The sequence below is a fragment of the Dreissena polymorpha genome, chromosome 5 (assembly GCF_020536995.1).
Source record: "Dreissena polymorpha isolate Duluth1 chromosome 5, UMN_Dpol_1.0, whole genome shotgun sequence".
In the NCBI taxonomy this organism is placed as follows: Eukaryota; Metazoa; Mollusca; class Bivalvia; order Myida; family Dreissenidae; genus Dreissena; species Dreissena polymorpha.
In genome coordinates, this window is record NC_068359.1 from 125849281 (window position 1) to 125863881 (window position 14601).

At 35.0% G+C, this 14601-nt stretch overlaps 1 protein-coding gene across 1 annotated transcript in view; it reads right to left on the bottom strand.

Annotated features, from left to right (window-relative positions):
• LOC127831617 (myosin-10-like) overlaps window positions 1-14601 on the bottom strand; it is a 57213-nt gene that overhangs the window by 12337 nt on the left and 30275 nt on the right. Inside the window, exon 14 of the mRNA XM_052356596.1 lies at window positions 6704-6777. Coding sequence (XP_052212556.1) covers window positions 6704-6777 — 74 coding nt within the window. The remainder of the gene's footprint in view (window positions 1-6703; window positions 6778-14601) is intronic.

Below are 14601 nucleotides of genomic sequence, written 5' to 3' on the forward strand. Positions count from 1 at the left end.
TCAAGGACATTACTTAAGATCCAAATAAAGGGTCTTCTAGGGACCAAGATCTAGAAAGTTACATTAGATCCTCATCTATCAAGGACATAACTTAAGATCCAGATAAGGGTCTTCTAAAGATCCAGATCTAGAAAGTTACATTAGATCCTCATCTATCAAGGACATTACTTAAGATCCAGATAAGGGTCTTCTAAAGATCCAGATCTAGAAAGTTACATTAGATCCTCTTGTGTTTTTTCCTCACAATTTTGGGAATGGAGCCATTCCGGTCCCTTTGGATTGGGCAAATTTGCTGCATTTTGACTAAAATTGGGAAATTAGTGTTGTTGTTGTTTTGCTAACAAATGCTTCAAAATTGAGGATACAAGTGTGTCCAGTATAATATTTACTAAGGTTGATCTTATATGGAGATAAACAAAATATTGAGATACAAAAAAAAAAAAAAATTTTTTTTGGAAACCTTCTGTTGGAAATTTTTAGCTCCCATTTGGGAAAAATATATACTTTTATCAATTGGGAATGGGTCCGGTTACCGGACCCGATTGTAATGAAAAAAAACACTGTCATCTATAGTGGACATAACTAAGAATCCAGATAAGGGTCTTCTAAAGATCAAGATCTAGAAAGTTACATTAGATCCTCATCTATCAATGACATTTTTTTAGATCCAAATAAGGGTCTTCTAAAGATCCAGATCTAGAAAAAATACATTCAGATTCTCATCTATCAAAGACATTATTTAAGATCTAAATAAGGGTCTTCTAAATATCCAGATCTAGAAAGTTACATTAGATCATCATCTATCAAGGACATTACTTAGATCCAGATAAGGGTCTTCTTAAGATCTCGATCTAGAAAGTTACATTAGATCCTCATCTATCAAGGACATTACTTAAGATCCAGATAAGGGTCTTCTAGAGATCCAGATCTAGAAAGTTACATTAGATCCTCATCTATTAAAGACATTACTTAAGATCCAGATAAGGGTCTTCTAGAGATCCAGATGTAGAAAGTTACATTAGATCCTCATCTATCAAGGACATTCCTTAAGATCAAGATAAGGGTTGTCTAAAGAACCAGGTCTACGAAGTTACATTAGATTCTCATCTATCAGGGACATTACATAAGATCCAGATAAGGGTCTTCTAGAGATCCAGATCTAGAAAGATACATTAGATGATCATCTATCAAGGACATAACTTAATTCCAGCCATATTACTGGGGTCTTCTTTATATCCAATTCCATCAAGGATGTTACATTAAATCAAGGAAATAACTTTAGATACAGAGCTACCTAGGAGATAACATTTCACCCAGATCTATCAGAACATTACATTAGATCATGATTAACCAAAGACATCAGATCAAGATCTATCAAGGACATTTTTCCTTGTTTTCAAAGTATCTGAAAAAGGCACTTTCAAAAACAAGAACAATTACAAAATTGGTGTCCGAAATATTCCCAAAAGAAAGGAAAGTTGCATTAATTTTGTTCCCAAGCGCATTCTCTGGTTTTATTGTTCCTTTGGTTTCATAACATATAAAATGAGCTTTTAAACTGAATTAATGTTTCAGCAAAAAGGCATGTAAAACATTAGTTTGAGAGGTTTTTGTAATGAAGTACCAAGCAATTAAAACGACCCATAATGCCAAATCAAAAGATTTCACAACGCAAATTTCCCACTTTCATGTTCTTTTATGCTTATTTTTCAAAACAACGATATCAGTAAAACTGATGGATGCTCCCCAATGATGCTTTGTCGATATATGGAATGAGTGATGTATTGGACGTCATCATTGATGACGTTCAATCGAACGAATGATAAAGGGGGCTAACTTTCTTTAAGCTGGCGCATATAGTCGCGATTTGAGGCGCTTGAAAACTGGTCGGTAACTTTTGCTGAAATTTGACATGTAAATGGACCAGAATGCGATCTACCTGTTGGCGTAGGCGTTATACCTGGGAAAAATCTAGTTTTTGCTTAAATCACGAAAAAGTTTCGCAAGTTTGACAAAACCGGAATTACAAAATGCGGTATGTGGATATACCGAAATCCCTACCGAAATCCCCGAAATCAAACTTTGATAAAAACAATGTTTCATTAGTGATTTCAGTGTATTTCGCAACAATCTATATTAAAATACGCAGTTTTTCGATAAATAATCAATATTAATGGGGATTTCGTGGGATCTCGGGGATTCCTGGGGATTTTGGTAATTGCGGGAATGTCGGTATTTTTTCACACACGTCAAAATGGCCGACTTCGACAGAAAGAACGCTTAAAAAGTATTTACAAAATAACATCATCACAAACGATGTAAAGTGAACGCTACTTATCCGTTTTGTAGATAAGTATACGATCAATTGGAAAACACTAAAAAAACGCCAATGGATATGGAAATCTTCATCGTTCGAAATAGCAGACGGTGTCGACCAATGGGCGGCTGGCTGCCAATACAGGTTCGAAAACAACGCGAGAAAGTATTAACAAAATAACATAATTAAAAATGATGTAAAGTGAACGCTAATTCGCTATTTTGTAGATAAGTATACGATCTATTGAAAAACCATAACATTTGACATAAAAACACCCGTGGATATGGAAATCTTCAGCGTAACGAAATAGCAGACATCACACGGCGTCTCATCTGATTCTACGCTGTTTGCCAAGGCCGATAATATAATGAATGGAAATGCACAAACTCAGTAACTGGCAAGCATATATGCATTAGTAGGTTGTTTCGTGATTATTTAGAAACGACTACATAATTCTTTTGGTTCAGCCAGTGCAACTTAACAGAAATAAGTATAATAGTTTCTACACCTGACAACAATGTGCCAACTTTATACAAGGTAAGTTGTTTACATTATTTAAAATATTTCAAGCTTACAGTATACAAAAATAAACAGCTGGTAGATTGTAATGTCATCGTTTTAATTTTAATAAGCCCGTGGTTAATTACCCTTTTTAATCTTATGGATCAATACATCTCTAACACCTTCAATTGACATTCTCGGCTCGGGTACTACTTACCGGTACATGTAACCCGGGTACTCTTAACTTTACTTACATGTAGCCCGGGTACGGTAAAGAAACTTAAACATACCCGCAAATATTAGATTGTATCCGAGTTGTATATCTGCCAAAAATCCGATGTCGTTAAACATGCTAGCGATTAAAGTAAAACAATATTGTTTACCTTAAAGAAACTTCTCTTTTAAAAAAACCTGCATCAACATGCTTTTTAGTATGAGTGTTGAGAGGACGCCGTAGGAATAATCAAGTAATCAAGAATACGTCTCTGTTTCTGCTTTTATTTCCTTCATGTATAATGACGATAAGGATTGACGACTAACATTGACGGCAATGATAACAAGCATTGAAAACTAACACTAACGACAAGCATTGGCGACTAGATGTAACATTGACGATTCTCTACAATAAATGAAATTAACAATAAAGAATGAATAATACGATTATAGTACAACAGATCTGCTATTCGAAGTATAATATGATAGCATACACTCATTAGAATAAAAGGTTTCATAAATAACAATTTGAAACATTTTCAATAAATATCGAAATATCTTATACAATATTTATTACACAGCAAGAATTATTTGTTAAAACATAATATAAATACCAAATATGGTGTTCCCCATTTAACGGACCTCGCAAACCGAAAAAAGTTTCTTTAAAAAAATCGATGACGGTAAAAAGTGAACGTGCGACGTCGCGGAAAATATACTTGACAACGTCATACAATGACGCGACTTTAAACAATTTAAGATTTTAAATTGAATCACATTAATGATTGTAAAAATGAGTTTTGATAATACATTGTATAAATGCCATTTAACAGAAAATTGACATAAATGTAAACATAATTAATTTTTACAAAATAGCCGACAACAACCGATTTAGTGTTAAAATTCCCGGGTACGTTTTAGTATATTTACCGTACCCAGGGTACGAGCCTTACTAGCTGTATTATTATTATATCTCACCGACTACCTTTACCTTGTTGTGTTTCAACCTGAAATTTATGTAAAATCCGGCTTTCTTTACTTTTATTTTTCATTCATTTCATTACGCAATTGTTGACGTATCTCGTGGAAAATTATTTGAATCTTTGGATTTTAGTGACGACAAGCTGGAAGTGTCAATTTATTTTTAAAATGAATCTAAGATGTATTTAATTTTTGTGTGTTTGTCATGCATAGTTCAGTGTTTTCCAGAAAAATTTGAGTAGCCAGTTATATGGCCGGCAACTATGCAGTAAAACCAAAGCATTTGTGACATTTACTTGATATATTTGGGAAAAGTAGCCGGCATCAAGAGTTAATGTAATCGGCAAGATCGCTAGCAGCTGGTATTTAAAGAGAACACTGATAATAGTAAACTAAATCTCTACGACGGGATTCCAGCTTTGTAAAATTGTTTTTTGGGTGATAATGGTTAGTAATTCATACTAATGTTATTAAAAAATATTGTGCTTTAAATTTAATTTTGAGAATGGGATGGAAGAACAGAAAATGAAGAGCATACAGGGATGGAAATAAGTGGTTTACCGTGAACCCGGGGCAAGTAGATTTTGGCCTGGGCAACTCAATTTCAAAAGTTGGTAAACTTCTTTTTTTTAAAGCTTAAAACAATATACTGCAATAAAAATTGAAAAACAATTGATCACCATGGATCAATACTAGTTAAATAACATTCATTATTTAGGAATAGGACATGATTCAATTCAGGCTCATAATAAAACATCATGCATTGAACATGTGTTGTCAGCAAATGTATTTAATTATCTATTATTTTATTAAAAGAATGTATAATATTCACATGTTCATATTTCTGGGCTCGTTATTCTTTATCTGGGCAACCAAAATACTAAAGATGGTTGCCCACAATAGTAAACAGTTAAAGTTTCAATCCCTGGCATATCATTGTATCTCTATTGTTATAAGCATTGCATTAAAGTTGTGATTGAGGTTAGCTTGTTGTTTATGGTATATTTACATTTTAGCTTGACTGTTATATATGAAATATATATAGTCGAGCTATCCTACTCAACCCGGCGTCGGCGTGCGCATTGGAATGTTTGCGTACCACCTCAAATATATTTCCTATGTCCATTGACATATTGCTTTTATATTTTGCATACTTCATAACCGACATAACCCCAATCTATAAACAAGAGCAGACAACTCATTTACTGTATCAAGCATTTTAACAGAATTAGGCCCTTTTTCACTTAGAATAATATGCATATTATTGATAAATCTATGTTAAAGTTTGCATATGACCTCAAATATATTTATGTCCCTTGACATATTGCGTTCATACACCATGTATTTTGCTTATTAACCAACATGACCCCTATGTATAAACAAGAGCAGATAACTGTATCAAGCATTTTGTAACAATTATGGCCTTTTTTTCACTTAGAATAAGCATATAATTGATAAATATATTATTAAGTTTGCGTACCACCTTTAAATTGCCATAACTTGTTTATTATGCTCCCCCCCAAATTTTTTAGGGGGAGCATATAGTCGCCGCTTCGTCTGTCCGTCGGTGCACAAATTTGTTTCGTACCCAATTTTTTTTGTACCCAAATTTATATATGTACCCTTTTTTTTTCGTACCCAAATAGTTTTTTGTACCCTAATTTTTTCGTTCCCTATAGGTTTTCATAACCAAATTTTTTTTCGTACCCAATTTTTTTTTTACACAAATTTGTTCGTACCCAAATTTCTTTGAACCCATTTGTTCGTACTCAAATTTTTTTCGTACCCAAATTCGTTTTGTTCCCAAATTTTTTTGTACCCAAATTTTTATTTGAACCTTTTTTTTTCGTACCCAAATAGTTTTTCGTACCCTAATTTTTTTTCATAACCAATTTTTTTTTCGTACCCACATTTTTTTGTACCCAATTTTTTCGTACACAAATTTGTTCGTACCCAAATTTCTTCGTACCCATTTGTTCGTACTCATTTTTTTTCGTACACAAATTTTTTCGTACCTTATTTTTTATTTGTACCCATTTTTTTCGTACCAAAATAGTTTTTTCGTTCCCTTATTTTGTTTGTACCCTTTTTTTCGTACTCAAATTTGTTTTCGTACCCAAATCTGTTTTTTTTTCCTACCGACATATTTTTCGTACCATTTTTTTTTAGAAATAATAGATTTTCAATTTGATTTCATCTCTCCACTCATTCCATCACGCGAAACCCTTAAGGTGTCGCAACTCTAGTATGGTTTAATTGTGTGGAAAAAAGTATGATCTTGAGAAAATCTATTATTACCATCAGTGAACTTGGCCTTGACCCCAGTGACCTCATACCTCATCAAAAAGGTAGACGTCCATGCAAGGTACCTACATCCCAAATATATAAGAGATCGGTCAAATATTGAAGGCGCTATGAGAAACTGTAACCAAAGTGTGATCTTAAAATCTATTAATAGCCTCTGTGACCTTGAACTTGACCCCAGTGACCTCAAACCTCATCAAAAGGTAGAGGTCCTTGCAAGGTACCTACATGCCAAATATGAAAGAGATCGGTAATGAAATGAAGGTGCTATGATAAACTGTCCAAAAAAAAGTGTGACGGAAGGAACTACAAACTGGCAACTATATGCTCCCCATATATATCTATGGGGAGCATAAAATGTTTAGTAACAGTATGCAGAACCCTTACCAGAAGCTTGATCTTTCCCTTGATAACCTTGCTCTGTATCTCCTGGCTCATGGTGAACACTGACAGACTGGAATCTGAAATGAGATTGTACTCTGGGTTATTTCCTTCTTAGAGAATGGCCATGGACAGTTATTATACAATTTCGACAAAAACATTTCACAAATCTAACACGGCACAATACTGTTGTCAATACAATACAAAACCGGTTAATTTTAACTGTAAACATCTTACTCTTTTTTTTAAACTGCCATTTCACAACTCAAAGTATCGTAACTATTCGAGTTTTCGGACATTTAAAAATAATTAAAAATTTTGGTGTCCAAAAATTTAGATACAGAAAATATTCAAAAATTACAATGTCAAATAACTTAGAGACAAAAATTAAACACCTAAAAACTATAATTATATTGAAATAAAAACAATTAATCCATGCACAATAGTGTTTCTACTTTGAAATAAATACAGCTTCACAGCTTTGCTAAATATTGCCTAAAATTATTCAGAGCAAAAAAGCAAAAACATTTAACATATTGCCTCCTTAAAAGTAGTATATCATTTAAAATGATGTTGGGTGAATCGATTGTTTTCTTGTTTTCTAACTGTATAACATGGTTATTTACCCAATTACGCAAATGTTATGGTCTATTGCCCTTAAGCATGCCTCTCCCAGGTTTTATGACCTTAATCAGTTTGTAAAAATCCATGATCGAAGTGTCCAAAGATAAGCGAATACAGTGCTGAAATCTGGTTAAGTAGCGCTGAAAAATATACTGTCCGAAAATTTAGAGTCATTAATGATAGACGAAAACGAGCCTTGTCCAAAAATTAAGTCACGAAAAATAATTGTTTTGGCCAAAAAAGAAGGTGTCAGAAAACTTAGGGTCTCCGAAAACTTAGAGTAATTACGGTAAAGTTTTAAATGTCATAACTTACTTTAGTTACACGTACGCACATAGTTTATATCCAAAAAAAGTCGCTTAACACACACACAAAGTAACTCTCTAAACGTTTTTGTCAATTTTTAACAGTAGTCCATTCAAGCATCTTATTTATTTTAGTGAGAAACTATATGGCTAAAACACAATTATATCCTATGATCCCCTTGTAAACTATATGGCTAAAACACAATTATATCCTATGGGTGAGACTATATGGCTAAAACACAATTATATCCTATGATTCCCTTGTAAACTATATGGCTAAAACACAATTATATCCTATGGGTGAGACTATATGGCTAAAACACAATTATATCCTATGGGTTAGACTATATGGCTAAAACACAATTATATCCTATGGGTGAGACTATATGGCTAAAACACAATTATATCCTATGGGTTAGACTATATGGCTAAAACACAATTATATCCTATGGGTTAGACTATATGGCTAAAACACAATTATATCCTATGGGTTAGACTATATGGCTAAAACACATTTATATCCTATGGGTTAGACTATATGGCTAAAACACAATTATATCCTATGGGTTAGACTATATGGCTAAAACACAATTATATCCTATGGGTTAGACTATATGGCTAAAACACAAATATATCCTATGGGTTAGACTATATGGCTAAAACACAATTATATCCTATGGGTTAGACTATATGGCTAAAACACAATTATATCCTATGGGTGAGACTATATGGCTAAAACACAATTATATCCTATGGGTTAGACTATATGGCTAAAACACAATTATATCCTATGGGTGAGACTATATGGCTAAAACACAATTATATCCTATGGGTGAGACTATATGGCTAAAACACAATTATATCCTATGATTGCTTGTAAACTATATGGCTAAAACACAATTATATCCTATGGGTGAGACTATATGGCTAAAACACAATTATATCCTATGGGTTAGACTATATGGCTAAAACACAATTATATCCTATGGGTTAGACTATATGGCTAAAACACAATTATATCCTATGATTCCCTTGTAAACTATATGGCTAAAACACAATTATATCCTATGGGTGAGACTATATGGCTAAAACACAATTATATCCTATGATTCCCTTGTAAACTATATGGCTAAAACACAATTATATCCTATGGGTGAGACTATATGGCTAAAACACAATTATATCCTATGGGTTAGACTATATGGCTAAAACACAATTATATCCTATGGGTGAGGACTATATGGCTAAAACACAATTATATCCTATGGGTTAGACTATATGGCTAAAAAACAATTATATCCTATGGGTTAGACTATATGGCTAAAACACAATTATATCCTATGGGTTAGACTATATGGCTAAAAAACAATTATATCCTATGGGTTAGACTATATGGCTAAAACACAATTATATCCTATGGGTTAGACTATATGGCTAAAACACAATTATATCCTATGGGTTAGACTATATGGCTAAAACACAATTATATCCTATGGGTTAGACTATATGGCTAAAACACATTTATATCCTATGGGTTAGACTATATGGCTAAAACACAATTATATCCTATGGGTTAGACTATATGGCTAAAACACAATTATATCCTATGGGTTAGACTATATGGCTAAAACACAAATATATCCTATGGGTTAGACTATATGGCTAAAACACAATTATATCCTATGGGTTAGACTATATGGCTAAAACACAAATATATCCTATGGGTTAGACTATATGGCTAAAACACAATTATATCCTATGGGTTAGACTATATGGCTAAAACACAATTATATCCTATGGGTTAGACTATATGGCTAAAACACAATTGTATCCTATGGGTGAGACTATATGGCTAAAACACAATTATATCCTATGGGTTAGACTATATGGCTAAAACACAATTATATGATTCCCTTGTATCAATAGTAACCTTATTTTGATCACTTTGTTAACATTAAGAACGCTGCTCTCGTGATCACGTCACATGCATGGGCTTCGAGTATTTTGTTTCACTAACATTACAACGCTTAAAAAATAAATACAGACACGATAAAAAATGAGGAAAAAACGAGTATAATTGCATTTGAAAATCTTACTTCAACTGAAATAATCCAAATTTAGCCCTATTCCATTTAATAATTTCGGTACTCTTCATTAAACATAATTGCACATAAATTGCTAGTGTAACACAACACTTTCATGTATTTGATTTATTTTAAAGAAAATTCTTTTACTTGTTCACGATTCTCAGAAAATGTTGCATACAACAATCTGTGCGTGCACATCCCAAAAATAGGTGACTTGACGATAGACAAATGTTCAGTGGGTATACCCCGTCCAAATTGGATACTACTTTTATCAAATCTTTTCAAAGTTACATATATGCCGAATTTTTATTTGAACACATTGCGAACGTTTGTGTTTTTGCAATTCTTGATCACTTTTACGTGTCAATGTTGCTCAAAAGAAGATTGACGTCATAACAGAAACTTCTTAAATTGTAAATAGTAGTAATAAAAAAGTAAAATTACTGTTCCAGTTTGTATAAATTTATTCAATGAATCAAATTTTCGAGGGCACCTAGTGGATGTAATTTGCGGATGTGTATGGAACTATCGGCTTTGAGTGGTTAAACATGCTGTAAAATAACAATTTTGACATGGATTTAATGGAAATGAAATAGATCTTAAAAGGTAAATCATTTATTGCGGCATTGTTTGCATTAAATTAGAAATTCTTTTACTTGTTTCCTAAACCGCTTGATTCAGGGTAATTGGAGGATACTCAAACCCGATGTAGCGTGAATTTCGCAAGACCGTGAGAAGATCTACAGAAAAAAGATGGGTTTCCCGCATGCGTAGTTTATGATGTAAACATGATCCTGAGGAATGCTTGGCTGTCATAATAATCAAACAAAGATTCTTACCCTAATTTAATAGCCATGGTGATGTGTCATTAGACTTGGTGTTTGAATATGTGCACAGGTGTTTTGCTTATTTTGCAAATGTTCAGAAAGAATTTGTTCAAAGAATGTCAACATTCACTACCAGGGTCGTTTAAAAACCATTAACATACCTATAGTACACATATATTTAAAAATCAATGTGAGACGCACTCCTAGTATAGTCCCAATACATCAAGGTGAGACGCACTCCTAGTATAGTCCCAATACATCAATGTGAGACGCACTCCTAGTATAGTCCCAGTACATCAATGTGAGACGCACTCCTAGTATAGTCCCAGTACATCATTGTGAGACGCACTCCTAGTATAGTCCCAGTACATCAATGTGAGACGCACTCCTAGTATAGTCCCAGTACATCAATGTGAGACGCACTCCTAGTATAGTCCCAATACATCAAGGTGAGACGCACTCCTAGTATAGTCCCAGTACATCAATGTGAGACACACTCCTAGTATAGTCCCAGTACATCAATGTGAGACGCACTCCTAGTATAGTCCCAGTACATCAATGTGAGACGCACTCCTAGTATAGTCCCAGTACATCAAGGTGAGACGCACTCCTAGTATAGTCCCAGTACATCAATGTGAGATGCACTCCTAGTATAGTCCCAGTACATCAATGTGAGACGCACTCCTAGTATAGTCCCAGTACATCAATGTGAGACGCACTCCTAGTATAGTCCCAGTACATCAATGTGAGACGCACTCCTAGTATAGTCCCAGTACATCAATGCTGCAGAGGAGATTTGCAATTAATGGGAAGAAAAAGAAGGCTCCAAATATTTTAGGCATAGGCAGACATATGACCATGTGAACATTATGTACAACACACAGACATATGTCATCCCGTGTGGTCAGTTTCCAACAAGTGCAAACCAGACAACTAAGCCTACCGAAAGGCCTTTTTTTCCATTAAGTATCGTGTCTGTGAAAATTAATTTTTTCCATTAAGTATTGTGTCTGTGAAAAAATCATAACTAATTTAAATATAAATGTTTTTTAATTCAATTTATAGTTGTGTACAAACTAAGCAATAATTAAAAAGAAATTAAAAAACAATTATGCTGCAGTAAACAGGGGTGGCGAAATCAAATGTCCCAGAGCCTTTGGTAATTTTTGCTATGGCGGCTCTCAGCAACCGTTTGGGTTATAAAGATGAGAGTTGAATTATTGCAACTAACGTCGAGTAATATGGACTAGGTGATCTACAAACTGAGCTGTATAAACAATGCATACTTTTTTCTTGCCTGGCATCCATACACAAGTGCTTCTTTTTAACAAAAAGTGCTCCCAGGCCAGTGATTTAAGCCTGCCTGTGAATAATGTATAACAATATGTGTCGTGTTCTGAGAAAACTGGGCATAATGCATGTGTGTAAAGTGTTGTCCCAGATTAGCCTGTGCAGTCCGCACAGGCTAATCAGGGACGACACTTTCCCCCTAAACTTTAAGGAAACTGGCCATACTCCTGGGTACTTTTTAGTATATTTTCCATGCCCAGGGTTCTTTGAAGTATTCTTAAAAAGTACCCAGCATAGGCGGATCCAAGGGGGGGGGGGGGGGGAGGGGGGCAGACGCGGTGTACGCCCCAACCCCCCTAAAATTGCCAAAGTAATGTCAATTTATTTGACACTTAATGTTTCACTTATCGTTTCACACTTAACAAGATCTAAATCACCTATTTAAACTCATTTTTCGTCTTTTTCATAAACAACATTTCCCACTCATCACAGACAATCGCTAAATGTTTTAACTTAAGACTCTCTGTCGCCCGTTTTTTCAAGTAGAACTTTGCGATTCTGATGTTTCCCTCTTTGATGAAAGTACATAAGGTGTGACATGCTCGAGAAGTGGTTGTCAAAGCCTTCAAAATCACTACAATCATGGAGCTTCCAGGGGGCTTCGCCCCCATGTACCCCCTAGCAGGGTTTTGCCATGCACCCACAAGGGGCCCTAGCAGCCCCCCAGGACCCCAGGCAAATCTTTCAATATCTCCCCCCCCCCAACCAGAAATCCTGGAGCCGCCCCTGCCCAGAGTACTCATATGTTGTACCTGAGTTGTAAATGACCAAACGAGCGTTGGTGGTTACTGTCCTTTCTCAACACTTCAGTTTCAGAAATTATCAAAATAACACATGTGAGTACAAACATTAACGCCACAAATTGTAGGGAACCTTTGACTATTTATGTCAAATCATTACCGTAATAAGAGCTGTCAGAAGACAGCGCGCTCAACTTTTCCAGTGCTTGGCAGTATAACGTAAGCCATCATGGGGAAATTGTTATATTCAATAAGGTCAAGGTAATGTTATTGGGACAAATCATTTGACCAAGTTTCATGAACATCGGAAAATAAATGCGGCCTCTAGAGTGTTTACAAGGTTTTACTATAGCCATACAAGGAAAAATGCCCCGCCCCCAGGCAGCCATATTTTTCAACCAACCCGAATCATTTTTTGAACTCTTCCAAGATATTATTGGGATGAATCATCTCACCAAGTTTCATGAATATTGGACAATAAATGTGGCCTCTAAAGTGTTAACAAGATTTTACTACAGCCCTATAAGGAAAAATGCCCCGCCCCTTGGCAGTCATGTTTTTCAAGCAAAGGTTACAATTTGAACTCATCTAAGATTTCATTGGGACAAATCCTCTGACCAAGTTTCATGAAGATCGAAATTTTAATGTGGCCTCTAGAGTGTTAACAAGGTTTTACTATAGCCATATAAGGAAAAATGCCCTGCGCCCCTGGCGGCCATGTTTTTCAACCAACCAGCATCATTTTTGAACTCGTCCAAGATATTATTGGGATGAATCTTCTGACCAGGTTTCATGAAGATCTGACAATAAATGTGGCCTCTAGAGTGTTAACAAGATTTTACTATAGCCATATATAGCCATATTAGGAAAAATGCCCCGCCCCTTGGCAGCCATGTTTTTCAAGCAAATGTAACCATTTTCAAACTCATCCAAGATATCATTGAGACCAATCTTCTGACCAAATTTCATGAAGATTGGACAATAAATGTGGCCACTAGAGAGATAACAAGGCAAATATTGACGCCACACAACGGACAACGGACAACGGACGACGGACAAAAGGCGCTCACAAAAGCTCACCATGAGCACGTTGTGCTCAGGTGAGCTAAAAAGCAGATTCGCTGTCATAAACCAAAAGTACGGTGTATCTTTACCGTTCTCATCCAAAGAAAAAGACGCCAAGATGTTGTAAAAATTTATTCGTATGGCGACATCACACAAACAGCATTTTCATTCAAACAACCTCATACAAGATACAAACATGAGCAAATTCTCTTTCATGCCTCAAGTTTGTTATAAAAGTGATGCCTTTACAGATGATCACTAATCCTTTAATCTTCTTATAAAAACACTTGCAGGCTTAATGTTGTTTATTAACATTTATCAGCGATAAAGAACAATTGACCTTGTCACGCCCTCATGTGTTATGCCTGCAGCCTATACTTGCTACTAATACACATTGTTATTGTTAATTTCACTTATTTCATGCAATCAAAATGCAATTTAATAATAATGCTGAGACAAACTCACACATATTTTATTTTGAAGATACACCCCCCCCCCCCATAATTATCCCCGGGAAACAAACCTTCTAAACACCCTATTATATCTTTACTCGCAGCGGGCCGATTTTATCATATCAAAGGCAATTACCACTATCAGATGCTTTTTCTGCTAAATAGACGTACAAATGTGCTATGTTTTGACTTTTCGCGACTCAAAACGACTGACTAGTGACCGTAGTTTTCAGTTCAAACATGACTTTCGGAGTGGAATAAACTGGCCGTTGGCCGTTATGGACGATTGACCATTATTTTCAAGTGTAATATAGAGTGATTTTCATCAGGGGGAATCCAAACTGACTTTTGTATGCAGTTGACTGTTATTCTCAAATGACCGTAATAAGGTTAGTTTTGACTGTATACTGTTGTGGCCTTGTGCAAAATGGGCATGTCAAAACCTAATGTAAAT